This window comes from Alosa pseudoharengus, unplaced genomic scaffold (genome assembly GCF_046254945.1).
Source record: "Alosa pseudoharengus isolate Yale_2024_CS ecotype anadromous, Long Island Sound unplaced genomic scaffold, YU_APseudo_1.1 YU_APseudo_1.1_scf_13, whole genome shotgun sequence".
Lineage (NCBI taxonomy): Eukaryota > Metazoa > Chordata > Actinopteri > Clupeiformes > Clupeidae > Alosa > Alosa pseudoharengus.
In genome coordinates, this window is record NW_027468598.1 from 7,203,869 (window position 1) to 7,223,537 (window position 19,669).

The 19,669-nt window shown below is 39.7% G+C and overlaps 2 protein-coding genes across 2 annotated transcripts; both read left to right on the forward strand.

Annotated features, from left to right (window-relative positions):
* The first annotated feature begins 4,174 nt into the window (after nucleotides 1–4,174).
* On the forward strand, nucleotides 4,175–9,714 carry olfch1 (olfactory receptor C family, h1). Its single transcript, XM_076281467.1, has 7 exons — nucleotides 4,175–4,190; nucleotides 6,248–6,431; nucleotides 6,566–6,854; nucleotides 6,984–7,796; nucleotides 7,876–8,103; nucleotides 8,587–8,710; nucleotides 8,804–9,714. Exons 2-7 carry the CDS (start codon nucleotides 6,265–6,267, stop codon nucleotides 9,712–9,714), a joined length of 2,532 nt encoding a protein of 843 aa, XP_076137582.1. The 5' UTR covers nucleotides 4,175–4,190; nucleotides 6,248–6,264.
* An 846-nt stretch (nucleotides 9,715–10,560) lies between these two features.
* Nucleotides 10,561–15,218, forward strand: olfcj1 (olfactory receptor C family, j1). The gene is made up of 5 exons (XM_076281469.1): nucleotides 10,561–10,845; nucleotides 12,841–13,653; nucleotides 13,740–13,967; nucleotides 14,049–14,172; nucleotides 14,305–15,218. The coding sequence occupies exons 1-5, from the start codon at nucleotides 10,594–10,596 to the stop codon at nucleotides 15,216–15,218; spliced, it is 2,331 nt and encodes a 776-aa protein (XP_076137584.1). The 5' UTR covers nucleotides 10,561–10,593.
* The last annotated feature ends 4,451 nt before the right edge of the window (nucleotides 15,219–19,669 follow it).

Here is a 19,669-nt window from a genome sequence, read left to right on the forward strand (position 1 = left end):
TGTGCAGTCTGGATCACTTTTATTCCTGCTTATGTCAGCTCTCCTGGAAAATGTACTGTAGCTGTGGAGATATTTGCTATTTTGGCATCCAGCTTTGGTTTATTGTTTTGTATATTTGCTCCAAAGTGTTATATTATTCTAATACGGCCTGAATTAAACACTAAGAAGCATATGATGGGTAAAATGCTTTCTAAGTCTCTGTAGTACACATAATGAATGGTGAATACATATGTTAAAATGCATTTCATATATTTTATTTTATACAGGAGGTTGATTGTGATTGTGACAATGATTTTGTGTAACATATGCAATAAATATGAGCTTCAATATGACTCCAAAGTTTCAGCACTTCCACCCATACACAAGTAAAACATTAAGAAGCAATTGATTCTATGGCAAAAAATCAAGTTATGATAAAAATAGGTCATACACTGAGAAGCACTTTACCATTATAACACCTAAAACCTTATATTGCATTTAATATAAAAAACATGTGTGTGAACAATAGTTAAGAGGAAGGGCAAGAGTATATAGCCTGCTATACAAGAGGGAGACTGCTTATTAGAACAAAAAAGTATTATCTGCAAGGATTAGATTAGAATAATATCAGTTAGGGGTGTAAAGATTAACCGATACGTATCGGTATCCGTTTTTAACGTGTAAGATACGGCCCGTGAAGCCCCGTATCAGAAAAAAACTGAAATGAACCGGTCGTTATATCGATTTACTTGTTATGAATAGGTGCACAACCTTTTCTGCTCGCTCAGACTCATTTACGTTCCAAGCAGCGCGTTCATTCCACTTCCGGTTTTGAAACTATTCGTGGCACGGAATTGTCGGTAATGCAGTTCGTTTTTGGTTACATTCATTGCCCAAAGTTGTCAAATGACCTCATTACCCATACATCTATTGCAACTTAACCATGTGACAACTTGCGCTCGGTCGGCTTTTGTTTTTCGAAATCCAGCGCAAAATTAAAGGAATTATCCGGAGTAAAATGCACTTTAGATCAATTTACAAATGATTGGGAGTACATACGTTGAGTTGACATCAAAATCATGTCATTCGGATGTGTTTTGAGAAAGTTCGATTTTACCGTTTTTAGTCAAAACTCGTTAGCCTGGAAGTGACCAGGGCAAGTCATTTCGCCGCTACAAAACGCTATTTTTATACCTCTTCTACAGTTCCAAACAACATTACACTTACGTGGTAGTGAGTAGAGGGTCCCTAAAGCCAAACCGAAGTATCCCGAAGTCTTTATGTGGTCGGATAGAGAGTCCAGAATGAATTTCATCAAGCCAGTACCTTTCTGGAAATGTTGCTGCTGCAGCTGGCGTCTTTAGGGGAAAGTCCGTAGGAGTCGATTGCCGAGTGTGGAGTAACACGCTCTGGAAAATCACAATTTCGTTGCCGTTTTTTTTTTTTAAAAAAAAACATAGTCCAGTGTTTCTTTCGAAATTGAAATGAAGTTGTATGGACTGGACTATGTTTTTTTTTTTTTTTTTTTTTAAACGGCGACGAAATTGTGAATTTCCAGAGCGTGTTACTCCACACTCGGCAATCGACTCCTACGGGCTTTCCCCTAAAGTTTGTGTTAATTAAATGTTAACTAAATGTTTTAATTTGGTTTGTGGGCCCCTAGGCAACATTTTCTGTAGCCCCCCCCCCCCCCACAAAATGGCTTACCACATAAGGCAACATACCATTGAACCACCAAATAGTCATAGAACATCACTGCAACGTCGAAACAGCAAAAGCTGAACACCAAGCAGGCCTACTCACACCAGGCAGCATCCTTACAGAGCAGCATTTGAACCGACTACTCACACATAAGACAACGTTCTTACAGCAAGAACTGGCCTACTCACATCAGGTAGCATCCTTAAAATGCACCAATTGAACCACCAAATACTTACAGACAAGACGTCCTTGCAGACAACTTCCTTACAGCAACAACCAACATAAAACAAAAGCCATAGCCTACAGTTTGCTACACCAACAGATAGCTTACAATAATCGACAACAAATGCAATAATGCTACAGCAGTTATGAACTAACCTACATATTCCTACCTTTAGAAGGTTTTATTCATTGTTTGGTAAAAATCCAATTTACACAGAATATCAATGGACATCAGAGACAGTTGTTTCAATCTGTATTGGCTCATTGGATCTCTATTTTTAACGAGTTCCAGTTTTGAAAAAGAGCGCTCTCTGCTAGCATTGTTACAGGCAAAGTCATACGTTGCGGTGCTCTACTGAGCTGAATGTGATGCTTAAACGTCGCTGTCGTTGGCATATGGCTAGTGTTCTCAGAGTTGTAACATTATCTCCATCAACCGTGACGCTATGTGTACATGGACATTAATATTCCGACTATTGTTGCATCCCTTGCGTGTTGATCTCTGGTTCTTCAGCTCTTAGACTACAGCCTTTCGCTTTTGAGCCCCGCTCTCATACCTTCTTTCCGACATTTTCTCAAGGTGTCCAACCAATGCTCCCTCTAAGCTGCACGCGCGCGGGCACGCAGACCAGTCGAAGTGGCCGCACAATAGATTTTTCAGACCGAGCACATTTTTCAGACCGCACAAACGATTTTTTTCAGGGGTTAAAAATCTGAGCATCAAAGGCGATGTAGGCTAGGGAATAAACATTTAAAATACTGACATGTCTGACAACCAAGCCGGATGCAAGTTAGAATGTTTACATACAAAGTATCCTTAGGCTACTCTAGGCAGGCCCTGCTTCAGTTATGTAGTAGGCTACCATATTGAGCAGATGCTCCAGAAAAAAATGTCTGCCTAACGTTTAAACATGAGTGGCTAGATTAAATACTCCAATCTGACACAAAAGATGGTCCAGGTAGGAAAAAACTTTCAGACATATTTACGAAAGGAGTGGTGTGATCTGCAAATTCTGCTCGGAGGCCAAAGCGAAAGGAGAGTTCGCTTGTGGGAAAACTTGGTCTGAGTGGAATCTTGATTACCTAAAGCGTTATCTGACACAGAAAGTCCATGTAGACGTAGGCCTATTGAAAATATTAAGACATAGACATGGGAACTCTATCGATCAAATTCTCCCCGAAACTAATTAATCCCGAGAGAGACGCATTCAGAGAGCACGATCCGACCCTGAACAAATACAATTATTAATCGACAATGTGATGCTAGCAATTAACACCAACATGTCCATGTTATCAGTTCAAGATATACGATCATATATTTTATATATGATCATATATACTATACTGTATACCATACCACTATACATATACCATGACCATATATGGCACGATGCTTGTGCTTTATATTACGTTTCGGAAGCAAACTGATTTCAGTTACAAGACAGTTTTTTCTGGAATCATTCAGCTTTCAGGATGCCCTGCAGAAAACACCCTTGATGCCATTACCAAGTTCTACGCAGACCATGCGCTAAACATTAACAAAATGGTAATGTTTGCTTCAGATGGTGCTTAAAGGTTGTATCAGCGATTAAGGCTGAACGTCACTTCTGTTGCTGTTCAAACAAAGCAGAGAGCTAGCTCCCTACTCCCTTCCCCTCCCTCCCGTGCAATTGAAACTCTCCTAAACGCGCATCTCGTCGGTTATTGGTTGGAACCCTTTATTTTGCCTTTGAGTGGTTGCCAACACTTGTTGGTAGCAATTGTTTTTGTGTACAGATAGGCTGCCTTCAGAGACGGCCTGCTTATGGCATGCAGCTAGCGGATCGTTAGGAAAGATTAGATGAATTTGATAATTTGTGTTCGGGCCTTTTTTGTGCCTGAAATCGCTGATACAACCTTTAATGTTAGGCAGATTTAAAGGAGTGGCTGCTTTACTGAAGCGTCAGGTACCGCACTTGATAAGATGAACCACATAGCCAGATAGGCCTATCTCCCTCAATGGAATTCAAATTACATGTTTTGTAGCCTAGTTTGTTGCAAACCACTCCAGTTATAACATTTTTTATATAGGCTACCTTTAGGAAAAATGACACCATGTCAATTAAATAGGCCTATAGTTATTGTTAATCACTGCATCAGCATTTTTCTTTCAATGAAGTTCCACTTAAATGTTGTACCTGCTGAGAAATGACTAAAATGACTTGAATTTCCCCTTGAGGATCAATCTATCTATCTATCTATCTATCTATCTATCTAAACACCTTGGATACTTTTATTTGTATATATCTATATAATCATTATCAGTTATAACCAGTGAACCAGTCATAACCTCTCTAAACCTTACTGAAGTTCAACCAAAGATCCTTTAAGTTCAACTAAACTGACTGGTAAAACACCATCATTAAAATGTTCCACAAGTCCAACCATTATAAAGGATATTGAATAAATATCAACCTTTTTAGACATAGCTATTAATGCATTTGCCGTTATCTCTTTGAATTCCCTATGGCTAACGCAGGTTCGCGGTCATTTTCGGCAGGTCGCGTGGTTGCGAATTCCTCAGTGCTAAAATGTGTGCTCAGAAAACAAAATATTTGCTCAGTGCTGAAAAAAATTAGAGGGAACATTGTGTCCAACTAAACTGTAGGCCTATGAATGACATATGTTTTGAAAACCAAATTTGACCATGAACTCCGCATATTTACCCAATCAGCGTCTTAAAACTTTAAATATTTATTTTGGGCCAATTAAGTTTAAGTTTTATTCTCTTATGTAAATTTAAAGTAATTATTTTTTTTTTTATGACAGTCTGGCACACTTGGGGACCCTAAGCTGCAGCCATATTTAGCCTGTGCATTGATATATGCCTGACAATAGCCTTGTTATTTTGCTAATGTTAATAGGAGCCTAAACTGACTTTGTGTAGGGTGTGATCTGTATAAGAACGCATAGTGTAATACATCAATGATTCTCATCCTCTTCGTCATACCCAGGTGATGGATGACTAGTATGTAATCAGACTCTGATTATCAGAGTTGGAACTGTAAGCCCCCTTTTATCAACAAGGTAAAACGACACAAAGGATGCTCTCAATGGTACAGCGGTAGAAGTTCACCGTTTGCCTCACGCAAACGGTGAACTTCTACCGCTGTACCATTGAGAGCATCCTCACCAACTGTGTCACAGTATAGTATGGGAACTACTCTACCTCCGACTGTAAAGCGCTTCAGAGGGTGGTGAAAACTGCCCAACTCATCACCAGTTCCTCACTCCTGGTTAGTGTAGGAACATGAATTTGTCTAGAGATTGTTTGAGAAATGAAGTCTCAGTCAGCCAGGAGTAGAGTCAGAAATCTCAGAGAGCTTTATTCACGAATCCGGAGACCTACGTTGTCTTGCTAACAGACGCAGTCTGATGTTACAAACAAGGAAACAAAATTTATACCCCCCTCACAGGTCAGACAAGACATGACATCTCCATTAATGGTACGCAAACCTGTTTACGACTTAGTTACCCAAGGGTTGACCATATCTATAAGGTTGTATCCCATAACGACCGACATCTATGGAATCAAGTCAAGATTGACCCCAAGACAGTAAATAAGGTCTTGGGCGCCAGCCCGTCCGGAGCAGGGCCTACCCAGACTCCTTCGAAGACACATACACACACATACAGCATTTCGCACTCACACACACAGCATGGCTGCGCAAACACCTTGAACACGGCATTCCACAGATGTTACCTCATAAATATCTCCTCCACTTTCTGCTTACAGCAGCGTCTCTTTCTTCAACATGTGCAAAGACCATACCAAAAGAGAAAATGGTTGAATATAGCACACACACATAAATGGTGAATACCTTTAAGGCCAAAATTTCTTACTACATTAGACACAAACTGCATTTCGTTGTCTCTTGTACTTTGACTGTCTCATGCTCCCTGAACCACTCTTTCACAATTTGAGCCCGATGAATCCTGGCATTGTCATGTTGGAATATGCCTGTGCCATCAGGGAAGAAAAAATCCATTGATGGAATAACCTGGTCATTCAATTTATTCAGGTAGTCAGCTGACCTCATTCTTTGGGCACATAATGTTGAACCTAGACCTGACCAACTGCAGCAGCCCTAGATCATAGCATTAATTCCACAGGGAGGCTCTTACCTATTTGCTTAGTTAAATCCAGGCGGTGACCTTTTTTTGGCCAGGCAGTGTAATAAATGGAACCTAAGTCATCAGCAGCTGAGTTACATCAACAAAGAGGGCACTTTATAAGGTCTTGCAGACTCCCCCTTACCATTTGTAAACAGCTCATTCTACTCTGAGATGCCCATCTGTGCATTACTCCTGATCTACACCTTGATGGCAAAGGCAGAGAAGCCTGTCTGTCACTTAATGGGGATGCCTTATGGACCTTTGTTATCAAAACAAGGAGATGTGATCATCGGAGGAGCATTTTCAATTCACAGCAAAATTAACCAACCACCAATGACTTTTATGGAAAAGCCAGAACCTATAACATGTTCTAGGTTTGACTATAATTTTACAATGTTCTTTTTTGCATCTAGCATTTAAATTTATATGTCAAATGCACTGCCATATTTACAACAGCTTTAACATTATGTAACATCTAACATGATTTTTATATTGCTTTATTTTCCAGCATAAACTTCAGAGAATTCCGCTTTGCACAGACAATGATTTTTGCCATTGAGGAGATAAATAATAGCAGCAGCTTACTTCCAAATGTGTCCATTGGTTATAAAATATATGATAGCTGTGGCTCAACTTTATTGTCGATTAGATTAGCTATGGCTTTAATGAATGGACAAGACCTCATAGTCGGAGAATCATGCACTGGGCAGTCAGCAGTGCATGCAATTGTAGGAGAGTCAGAGTCCTCCTCAAGCATAGTACTCTCCAGAACAACTGGACCCTTCAAAATCCCTGTGGTAATGTATCCGAAATTCATTCTACTACTACTACTACTACTACTACTACTACATACTATATTATATGTTTTGACATTTCACTGAAATGCTGTCTGTGATCCAATTACTACAATGTGTCTATTTCAACAGATTAGTCATTTTGCTACTTGTGCTTGTCTAAGTAATAGGAAGGAGTTCCCCTCCTTCTTTAGAACCATTCCCAGTGACTACTATCAAAGCAGGGCTCTGGCAAAACTTGTTAAACACTTTGGCTGGACCTGGGTAGGAACTGTGAGAAGTGATAATGACTATGGAAACAATGGTATGACCACATTTGTGGAGGCTGCAAAGAGAGAGGGAATATGTATTGAGTACTCAGAGGCCATTCAGAGGACCAACTCACATGAGAGGATCGCCAGTGTGGTGGAGATCATAAGAATGGGCACAGCTCGTGTATTGGTGGCCTTTCTGGCACAGAGTGAGATGGAGGTGCTGCTGGAAGAGGCCATTCTTCAAAATGTCACTGGACTGCAGTGGATAGGAAGTGAGTCCTGGATCACAGCTAGGCACCTGGCCACTCGAAGGACAGCTAGGATCATTAGTGGAGCCATTGGCTTTACAATAAGAAAGTCAAAAATCCCTGGGCTGAAGGATTACCTCTTGAAAGTGAATCCACCCAAAAACATTTCCAGCTCCATTCTGAGGGAGTTCTGGGAGACAGCATTCCAGTGCCAGTTGCCTGAAAAAGGCAATGCAAAAAGTATGAGGCTATGTTCAGGTTCTGAAGACCTGACAGAGCTTAAAAACCCCTACACTGATGTGTCAGAGCTTAGGATCTCCAATAATGTGTATAAAGCAGTATACACAGTGGCTCATGCAATGCAGAACCTTTTGGAATGCACAGATGGTCAATATCCTACAGAGGGCAGAGAGTGTATTCTCAAAGACAGAGGGCCAGGTCAGGTAAGGCTGCTTGTGATTTTAAGACCAATAAAGTCCAAAGTAGAAACAAAATGATGAATAATACATTCTCCAAATTCAGGTATTACATTATTTACAAGGGGTAAATTTTACAATGCCCTCTGGAGAGAATGTTTACTTCGATCAAGATGGAGATCCGGCAGCAAGATATGAGTTGGTAAACTGGCAGAAAAATGCAGCAGAAGACACTGTGTTTGTAACTGTCGGGGAATACGATGCCACACTACCAGAAGGCAAGCAATTTGCCATGAACAATGTCAATATTGTTTGGACTGGCAACAACAATTCAGTAGGTGCAATGCAGACTGTATGATTAAAAATAACTTCTGCTATAATTTGCAATATAATTTGAACATTCTACAATGCCCTCTGTACTATGTAGATTCAATATTGTATTTTTGTATCTTGTGTGTCACAATGCTTTGGTGATAAAAGTACTATTAGTTCAAGTACTATTGTCCTGTTTGATTGTCTTTTAATCCATGGTACTTTGCTGTGAAAATGATATATTCCAACAATGGTCTCTTCAAAAAGCATTTAAAACTCAATCAACAACTAGTTTATTTGTTATATCCATACAAAGTTACTTTGTCCCAGCTATCCAATTCATAATCTGATATTTTGTTGTTGCTTTCTTTTGTATTATGCAAAATGCTCAATTTACCCTGCTTATTATTGCTCTATTAAATGTGTTTAAAGTCATTCTACAAAAAAAAAAAAAGGTCTTCACCAAATACTTTAAACTTAAACTTGACTTTTAACTGTACAACAGAAACCAAGCTCTGTGTGCAGTGAAAGCTGCCTCCCAGGCTATCGCCAGGCTGTGATCAGAGGGAGGCCTGTGTGCTGTTTCTCCTGTGTGAAGTGTGCTGAAGGGGAGGTCAGCAGTAAGATGGGTGAGAGACTAATCTATGATAACATGCGTGGCAATTTTCAATAAGAGCATATTGACTGTACTGTATAATAACAAAGTATATGTGTTGTTTTAGATTCTACAGAATGCACAAAGTGTCCTCTGGAGTACTGGTCAAATAAAGACCACAGCGGCTGCATTCAAAAGCGCATGGAGTTCCTCTCTTTCACTGAAAACATGGGAATCATCTTGACTACTTTCTCTCTGGCAGGAGCCTGCTTTACAATTATAGTGGCAGTTGTGTTCTCCTGTTTCATTGACACACCCCTGGTTAAAGCTAGCAACACAGAGCTCAGTTTTCTGCTCTTGTTTTCTCTCACCCTCTGCTTCCTTTGTTCTCTCACATTCATTGGCCAGCCCTCCGACTGGTCCTGCAGACTGAGGCACACAGCGTTTGGGATCACCTTTGCTCTCTGTCTGTCCTGCATCCTTTCCAAGACTATGACAGTGGTCATGGCTTTTAAAGCCTCAGTACCAGGTGCTGGGGTTCCTCAGTGTTCATTGCCCTTGCAGAGACTGAGTGTATTATGCTGTACACTTCTACAAGTGATCATATGCGCCCTATGGATAGCACTTGCTCCTCCAGTACCATACAAAAATATGACTAACTTCACTGATAAAATCATTCTAGAATGTGATCTTGGATCAGCAGTGGGTTTCTGGGCTGTGCTAGGATACATTGGACTTCTTGCTGCCTTATGTTTCATACTGGCTTTTTTGGCTCGAGAGTTGCCAGATAACTTTAATGAAGCCAAATTCATTACATTCAGTATGCTAATATTCTGTGCAGTCTGGATCACTTTTATTCCTGCTTATGTCAGCTCTCCTGGAAAGTTTACTGCGGCTGTGGAGATATTTGCTATGTTAGCATCTAGTTTTGGCCTCCTTTTCTGCATATTTCTTCCTAAATGTTACATAATATTATTTAAACCAGATAAAAACACAAAGAAACATGTGATGGGTAAAGCACACATGAAGTCACTGTAACTTGTTCCACACAGACATCCAATGTTTAAAGGAAAATACTCCATCAAGCTACTTTAAGGATCTATCCTTATCATTAAACTACTATTAAAGACTATTAGTGTACACATTAGATCCACAACTGTATTGCCAACTGTCTCTTTAATTTTCCCTTCATGAATCACTGTAAATCACAGAAGTACACAAAGAATGTCCACTTGAAGAGAAGAGTTTCAACTTGATCTAGAGATGGGCCCCAGACCTACATTATGAGTTACTTTGGATAGTGTCTTCTAAATGAATACATCTAAATTATTGAGAAATATGAGACTTATGTTGAACTTTCAAGACAAAATGCAGTGGAGAAACCCTTGAGGACAGATAGGAGCTGATTGCTCTATTTTTCTGTCAATCAATATTCATTTGCTCACAATTGGTTGAAACAATACTCGACTCTATGCTGCTCTCCACGCCTTGTCCTAGATTATCTACTATAAGAACCAGATCATCAGTGTGACTGGATGCTGTCTGACAGATATAGTCTGTGGGGGAAAGCAATGTTGTTGTTAGCTTATTCAATTCTACTTACATTGCTAGATGCAACACATACATGCAGACCTTATGGATCACAAGAACTCCTTTATTTTTCAAAAGACGGCAACATTAACATAGGAGGCATTTTTTCATTTCACCAAAATCCGACAGGTGTGAATCCATCACTTCAGGTAAACCCAGGACATGTAAGATGTGAAGGGTAAGATAATGACATCTAATATTTGTAATAAATTATATGGAAATATCTCGAAGTCTAGAAACACATTGGTAAATAGCATTATAGTACTAATATTACTAATATTTCTGTGTTGTTCTTTCAGACTTGATCTTGGAGAGCTGCAATATGCCATGACTATGATCTTTGCCATAGAGGAGATTAACAACAGCACTGAGCTCCTGCCGGGCTTCACGCTGGGATATAAGATATTTGGCTCCTGTCCCAGCGTTCCCCTGTCTGTGGGGGCTTCTCTTGCCATGATGAATGGTCCTGTGTCAGAGAGCTGTGTCACACCTAACACTGTGCATGCAGTCATAGGGGAAACCACATCCACTGCTACCATAGGCATTGCGAGGACCATGGGTCCATTTCACATTCCTGTGGTGAGCACAGTGACCGCAGGGAACAGCCATATATATCCATGATGAAACTGTCTGACACCCAAAGTGTTACTGATTTATGTGAATATGTTTTATAGGTAACACTTTATTTTAAGGTTCACATGTTGGCCACCAATACATACCTAATTAATACCTGTATTAGTGACTTGTAAGGCATGTGTTAGGCAACATTAACCATTTGTTAGGTGTGTATTCACAAATTTCTTGTTCATGATGAATTAGGCCTTTATTATTGATATAATCTTAATAATGACCTTGTAAGCCTTGATCTCTACATACTAATTAGTAGTAAGTACCAAAATAGAATATGCATAACCTACTTGTATACTGTCTGAATAAATCCTAAATAGTAGGAGAACAGTTGTAGAATAAGCAAGTGTATGGCTCAACCTCATTGCTGCATTTCACTGCCCAGGTTGCTGTGTGAAATAGCACTTAATAACTGGGAGATTGGCTCCCATTCTAAAGTGGAAACTGGTTCCTTGGCAGCAAGCACATTATCATCAGTAATACCTCTGCAGTATGTACTTATTATGATATGTCAAAATATGGTCCCTGTTCTAAAGTAGAGGCTGGGAGGGTGTTAACAATAGAAAAGAAGATGAGAAAAGTGACAGCACTGACAATGTTTATTTAACAAGTTCTGTAAACATGTTACATTGTACTCAATGAGTTTACAAAGCACAAAAAGACTAGCAAAAGCTAGTTTTAACTAGAACTGACAGGATAAAAACACGTCTTTTAAACAAATAAAAAGGGCAAAAGAATTGTCATTCAACACATCTGTGGTGGTCTTCTTTGAAATGGGACCCACCTACCACATATCAAAAACTTGTACACAGCAGGCCTATTTGCCTGAAAACTACAGTAGCAGTAAAGAAATCACACAAAAGAACATTTGCTATTTACTTGCCAGAGTGGACTAGTATTTTATCAGTATTGGGAGAAGGTATTGCTAGTCTTTTTGTGCTTTGTGAGCTCATTGAGAGTACAATGTAACATGTTTACAGAACTTGTTAAATAAACATTGTCCCAGCCTCTACTTTAGAACAGGGACCATATTTTGAATGAACAATGTATGCACTAGCAATGTATTAAGGGTAAAGAATGTCTGTATTGACCAGGAGTTATAGTCTAGACTGTTCCCATCATATCATTCTTAATAATAATAATGCCTGACTTTAGAATATGGAACCAATTCATGACTAATAAGTACATTCTGCAGAGGTATTACTGATGATAATGTGCTTGCTACCAAGGAACCAGTTTCCACTTTAGAATGGGAGCCAATCTCCCAGTTATTAAGTGCTATTTCACACAGCAACCTGGGCAGTGAAATGCAGCAATGAGGTTGAGCCATACACTTGCTTATTCTACAACTGTTCTCCTACTATTTTGGATTTATTCAGACAGTATACAAGTAGGTTATGCATATTCTATTTTGGTACTTACTACTAATCAGTATGTGGAGATCAAGGCTTACACGGTCATTATTAAGATTATATTAATAATAAAGGCCTAATTCATCATGAACAAGAAATTTGTGAATACACACCTAACAAATGGTTAATGTTGCCTAACACATGCCTTACAAGTCACTAATACAGGTATTAATTAGGTATGTATTGGTGGCTAACATGTGAACCTTAAAATAAAGTGTTACCGTTTTATAATATATTTTCTGCGCCACTCTTTTCTGTTTCCTCCAAACAAATTTGCATGAATACTTGAGTGTATACTGAATTACAAGCTGTTGTGTAAGGGGCATAGACAAAAGTATTTGCCTACATCCCCTGAAATTAATAATTTATTGGCAAATAAACCCTGGAAATACATATTTTTTATGACCTTTGATGACTGATGTTTTTTTCTTTCAATTTCATTGTACTATCTTGTCTGTTTTTGAGTATTATTATTATTATTATTATTAATTAGAATAAGCATTAATTATCATCCTGTTGGCTTCTTTTGCTGCAGCTCAGCCATTCAGCCACATGCGCGTGTCTGAGTAACAGGAAAGAGTTCCCCTCCTTCTTCAGAACTATTCCCAGTGACTACTACCAGAGTAGGGCTCTGGCAAAGCTGGTCAAGCATTTTGGCTGGACTTGGGTAGGGGCCATCAGAAGCAGGAGTGATTACGGAAACGATGGAATGGCCACTTTCCTTAATGCAGCTGAAAAAGAGGGTATCTGCGTTGAATATTCTCTGGCTATCTATAGGACTGACCCACATGAAAAGTTTCTTGAGGTGGTCGATGTCATCAAGCAGTCTACATCCAGAGTGATTGTGGCTTTTGCAGATGGTAATGATCTAGACATTCTCCTTAAAGAACTCTTTCTCCAGAATGTAACTGGCTTTCAGTGGGTTGGCAGTGAGGGTTGGATCACATACAGGTATGTCGCCACGCAGACAAACTATGCAGTAGTTGGTGGGGCAGTGGGCTTTGCTGTGCCCAATGCAGTCATCCCTGGATTGAAGGAGTTCATGTTGGATGCCCGTCCCTCAATGCAGCCTGGGAACCGGGGGCTGGTGGAGATGTGGGAAAGTGTGTTTGAGTGCAGCTTTGACCCTCACTCACACAGCACAGCCAAAGCCTGCACAGGGGAGGAGTCCCTGGGAGACACACACACTCGTTTCACAGACGTGTCAGATGCCAGTCTGCTAAACAACATTTACAAGGCCGTGTATGCTGTGGCACATTCACTAGATGAACTCCTTGCATGTGAAAATTATCGAGACCCATTTGCAAATCAGTCCTGTGCAAACAAAAACCAAATTGAACCATGGCAGGTTTGGTGACTTCCACTCACTTCTAATATCTTATTTTGCAGCAATTACAAGACCATAATATAATGAGAGAGTGTTTTGCATTGCAGGTCTTGCATTATCTGACCATGGTAAATTTTACCACAAAGCAAAAGGAAAGGGTATTTTTTGATCACCATGGGGACCCAGCTGCTCGATATTCCCTAGTAAACTGGCAGATGAACTCTGCTGTCACCATCACCTTTGAATCTATAGGCATTTATGATGCATCTCTACAGGAAGGACAGCAATTCATGGAAAATGGTGTCACTGCAGTTTGGGCTGGAGGCCAACAGGAGGTAAATTCTCTGAGATACACTTCAGAGATAACATGTATGCTAGTTTATGTGTCAAACATACTGTATGCTTGCTTGTTTAAGGTACCAAGGTCTATCTGCAGTGAGAGCTGCCTGCCAGGCACTCGGAGGGCTTTCGTAAAAGGAAAGCCCATCTGCTGCTTTGACTGCATCCGCTGTGCAGACGGTGAATTCAGTAACACCACAAGTGAGATGGCACAGCTCCTCACCTTTACTCTAATGCTGTTCATGTTACTCTGCGGAAAGATCACACTTACCACATTTGTCAGATATCTAAAAGTGGCCATCTTTCCTATATTCAATGTGTTTGTCCTTTCAGATGCAGACACATGCTTGTCCTGTCCACCTGAATTCAAGTCAAATGAAGAGAGAACTCAGTGTGATTTGAAAAATACAGAATACTTACATTTTAAGGAACTAATGGGGATACTGCTAGTGACATTCTCTGTGTTTGGTGGATGTTTCACAATCACAATAGGCCTAGTATTCTTCCACTACAGGCAAACACCTATTGTTAGAGCCAACAACTCAGAGCTGAGTTTCCTGCTGCTCTTCTCACTGATGCTATGTTTCCTTTGCTCTCTTACTTTCATTGGTCGGCCCTCTGAGTGGTCCTGTATGTTGCGTCACACAGCGTTTGGGATCACCTTTGTTCTCTGCATCTCCTGTGTTCTGGGGAAAACAATAGTGGTGTTAATGGCCTTCAGAGCCACTCTTCCAGGCAGTAATGTCATGAAGTGGTTTGGGCCTCTGCAACAGAGACTCAGTGTTCTTGGCTTCACTCTCATACAAGTCCTGATATGTGTCCTGTGGTTAACTATATCCCCTCCATTCCCATACAAGAATATGCATCACTACAAAGACAAGATCATTCTTGAATGTGATGTGGGTTCAGCTGTAGGATTCTGGGCCATATTAGGCTATATTGGACTCCTTGCTGTCTTGTGTTTCATACTGGCTTTTCTGGCTCGTAAACTACCTGATAACTTTAATGAAGCCAAATTCATCACATTCAGTATGCTGATATTCTGTGCAGTCTGGATCACTTTTATTCCAGCATATGTCAGCTCTCCTGGAAAATTTACTGTAGCAGTTGAGATATTTGCTATTTTGGCATCTAGTTATGGAATGCTTTTCTGTATATTTATCCCAAAATGTTACATAATTTTACTCAAACCAGAGAAAAATACAAAGAAGCATGTGATGGGAAAAGTGTCAACAAAAGCCCTCTGACTGTACAACCCTTGTTTTACTGTATACTGTGTAGCCTGTGCAACATTTAGTTGTAGGTTGCTTTTGTGGAAAATGTTGAAAAATTGCTCTTATGTATTGGAATAAAATGTGCTTTTACAAACTTTCCAATAAATATAGTCATTATTTTCTATCACATTGTATTATCACCATATTGTTTAGAAATTGTGCCATGTGAGGCTATGCTGGTAATAGTTTTTTCACCACAACACAACCATTTACTGTGTTGTACTCAAAGCTTGCAGCCCCACCGTTTAAATATATAGATATTATTATTAAAAATATTATTATTATTAGTAGTAGTAGTAGTAGAATAGTGGTAGTAGTAGTAGTACTAGTATTTGTCAAATTCAATAGAGGCAGTCAATAACTTCTCCAGAAAGAATGGATTATTCAGTCTTCAGTGATGCTTTCTGAATAGGCAGACACAGCATTGCCAGATACAGGGCCCAACAGTAACACTTTCACTACTTAATTAACGACCAAACATGCTGACTATAGACACCAATTAGTCACACAGATAGATACAATAAGTGATTAAAAAAATAAGTGAAATGGTGTAATTTACAGTCATGATGGTGATAGAAGTGTATGGTAAATGTAGGTGTAAACTGTGTGTAAGATGAGTACGTATTGGATGGGCTGGAAAGAGTGTGATGTGTGGTGATGAGGTGAAATCCAGTCTCAATAATATAATAATTATGTCAATAATAAATACAGAACTTCTGACATGCACAGCAGGTATTGACACAGACTGTTTCAATAAGGGAAACTGATGTGTTCATTTACATGAGAAAGACACACATAGCATGATAGTACAAAATCGTTATGGCTGTGGAAGTATGTTTTTTTTTAACAAACTCCAGATTAGAGCTCCCTCTAGCAGTGCTATCCAGATGATGCATCCATACCAGAAACTATACATGAATTGAAAGGGGGAGACTGGATAAATGAAATGCTCTAGGTCTTTTCTCCATCTGACATTCATGCGGCTATGGCAGACTCAAGCCTCCTCAAATTGTATCTCTTCACTGATTGGCCAGCTGGTAAAAGTGGTTGATGTTATGTCTCTTTTTTATTTGAAATGTTTTCAACTTGCAAAATTATGCTTTTTGGAGCAATATGGTTGTTAAATGCTATTGCATTTTAAAAAGGAAGTAGCAGTTGTACGACGGAGAATTAAGGCCACACATGAAGAAAAAAAATATTTTTGCCATGACTAGATTAAACTCGACATGTCAACTTTAAAGGTAGGCTACAACTGAGAAGATTGAAAAGGAGGACGAATGAAACATTTGAGTTTTCTTCGAGTGCAACAACTATAGACAGACATCATTTGGACAAAAACAGATCATATTAACCTCCGTTGCTCTGCCAAATACTTTACTGTTACGTCCTTTTTATCACAGAGTTATAGGCGATAAATTTGATGGTCAAAAGTAAACTTCATTAGCGATTTATTTATTTATTTTATTATTAAAGAGTGTTTTTTATCGAAAGGTTCGACTTCATGCTTCAGTAGCCTAGACTACTGCATGTTTGTTTGTACTGGATGCAAAACAGCCAAGGCTATTGCTGAATGTCTATGGACAGACGAATGAAGCTGTCGTCCCGACCAGGCAACCCCATGTATTCTAAGTAAATGCACAGATATCTGTGTTTATACTATATTTTATGCAGGTGAGACATGGAAAAGCAGTTTTAGAAAAACTTTTTTGTCAAATATTGAAGTTGTGGGAAGTGTACATAGCTTAAACTATATGTTTAAACTGTATTTCGAGTTAATGTCGGTTTTCCCAAAGTTTGGGGGGCGTATGCACTGAAGGGAGCAACCAGTCACTGCTGTTAGCTGGCAGTGGAGGGTAGTTAACTTGTAAAGTAAAGTGTTTAAAGTGTCTATTTTTCGCTAACTTTTACAAATTCCAAGCATAAAAAGGCCAAACAAACTATGTTTATATGCAAATATGCCGAATCGGACCATCTACTGAACTCAGTTCGCCATTGGTTGATGTTGAGAGCTGTCTATGCTCATTTGCATAACTGCAAATTGATTGACTGGCGCTTGCGTTGCCGCTTGAAAAGTTGAAACAATTTTAACCTTTGGTGCAAGTAGTGGCGGCAACGCAACGCTTCACTACCATAATTTTACACACGGTTTGAGGCTTCCACACTGCAATAATAAAATCTAACATACCGTATTTTCCAGACTATAAGTCACACTTTTTTTCATAGTTTGGCTGGTCCTGCGACTCAGGTGCAACATGGTTTTTTCCTCTTCATGACACATTTTTTGACTGGTGCGACTTATACTCCGGTGCGACTTATAGTCCGGAAAATACGGTAGTTACCGACAGTCTACCACTCTGTCCTGAGGTTCATTACTGGTGATGGCTATAGCACTCATCATTGTGTCCTCTATGGTAAAGTGGGTTGGTCATCTTTGACTGAGAGGAGACATAATCATTGGTATCTCTTTATTAACAAAGGTATTGTTGGGAAATTACCAGGTTATATTTCAAACATGCTTGTTTGGAATTCTGGGGTCCCTATCAGACCAGATCAAATGACTGTTTGATGCTCAAGGTTCCTCGTACCAACGATGAGTTGGGAAAGTCGGCCTTTTGTTTTGGTGCCCCTACTTCCTGGAATAATCACTAATGTAACATAAAAAATAACTCTCTACTTTCCTATAATCAATTAAGATCTGTAATTACAAACCTTCCTATGTCAAATTGTACCTGTTTTATGTAAATGTTATTGCATTGCATGTAAATGCAATGGACTATCACTGTTCTTAATATTATTCTTCTTCTGACTGAATTTGACGTTTAAAGGCTCTAAAACCCCTGAACCGTTTGACGTCATTCAAACACTCCTACAAAGGTATTGTAACGGAGATTTGTCCTATGTCTTTTCACATTTGTGAACTTTATACTTTTTGAGATATTTACGATAAAAGAGCAAGAAATTCTCATAGAGTTAATAACATTGACCGCTGTGGCGGCAACTTAATTGTATTATGACGTGACCTGCAGCTGAAAGCAATCAACAGCTGAACACGAACTACCACTGGAGCTGTGAATCTTCTGAACGTCTTTGCTTGCCTTGGTCACTTTATTTGCTCGTAAAACTCTCCTTCAGAGGCACATTTCAGACAAGGTAAGTGTTCCGGTTTTTGGTATTTGAGTCATTTATGTCGTCAAATATTATGTAACGTTAGCGTTATATGAAATGATGGGTCACAAATAGCTAAACTAATGTTATAACGTTAGGTAACTTAACGTTAGTGAAATAGTGATGATATTTATTATGTAAGGAAACCCACTGTTAATCAAAGTTAATATGTCGTCAACTTTACAGTGACCGGTTAGCTGTAGGTTTTGATAGCTAACGACAATCAAACGTAACGCACTAACGTTACATTTGTTCATTAGACCTACTGTAGGCTACTAACCAGCAGCGTTTTAACTAGAACATTAGCAGCTAAGCAGGGGGTCGTTTCTAGAAAAGTTAGCAACGACGTTGCTCAACCACCATGGTACGACGCAACTTGCGACCAAACAACGACATTGTTGCACATGTTTCCAGAAAGCATCGTACCTGTGTCGCAATTCGCTACCTCCTACGTTCGAACACTGTAGTTCCAACAACGTTGTTGATGATGCAGCAATAGATATCATTGGTGGAAACAGTGGCAACGTGTAATACCCCACCCCTTAGAAATTCTCTGCCACAGCCTATGTTGACATTTTTCTCTTTAACCGAGTGATTAATGCTGGCATTGTCATTGTCATCTGCAAAAACCTAAACCTATTAATTGCAAGTATATAAAACATTTTACTGAAGCCGACCAATATGTGCCATTATTTGTGTTAAATATCTATGTTGGAAAAAATATATAGCCTGGACGAATGTCTGGGTATCGCAAATGTTATCTATTGTCTCGTGGCTTAACGGCAGCGCGTCAGTGCACTACGCGCTCGGCTGGAGTTCGCATCCTATCTCTTCTTTTCATCTCTGAGTAAGAGTAGGTAGAGTTCTCAACGGGTCGGGTCGGCCCGACAAACCCGACGTGACCCGCAGGTTCGGGCCGGGTTCGGGTCGAAAATATAAGCAAATGACTCGGGTCGGGTCGGACCTCGGGCTTAATCTTTTCTGCTCAGTGAAAAAAAAAAACCTGCTGTTCACCGTAAAGAAAGTCTGCTGCTGCGTGCAACGTGCATCAAGACCTGCCGCTGTGTGCACGCCTTTAGCCTGGAGAAGAAGATGGAGTTGGTGAAAAGTAGGCTAAACTTGCCACAGGTGAATTCACCGTCGCTACTACAGGAGTGGGAAAATCAGAGGTCTGGAAAGTGTTTGGAGTGGTGCTGGATTCTGATGGAAATTCTACAGGTTATGTGCAATGCTCAAAATGCAAGGTGCTGATGAAATAT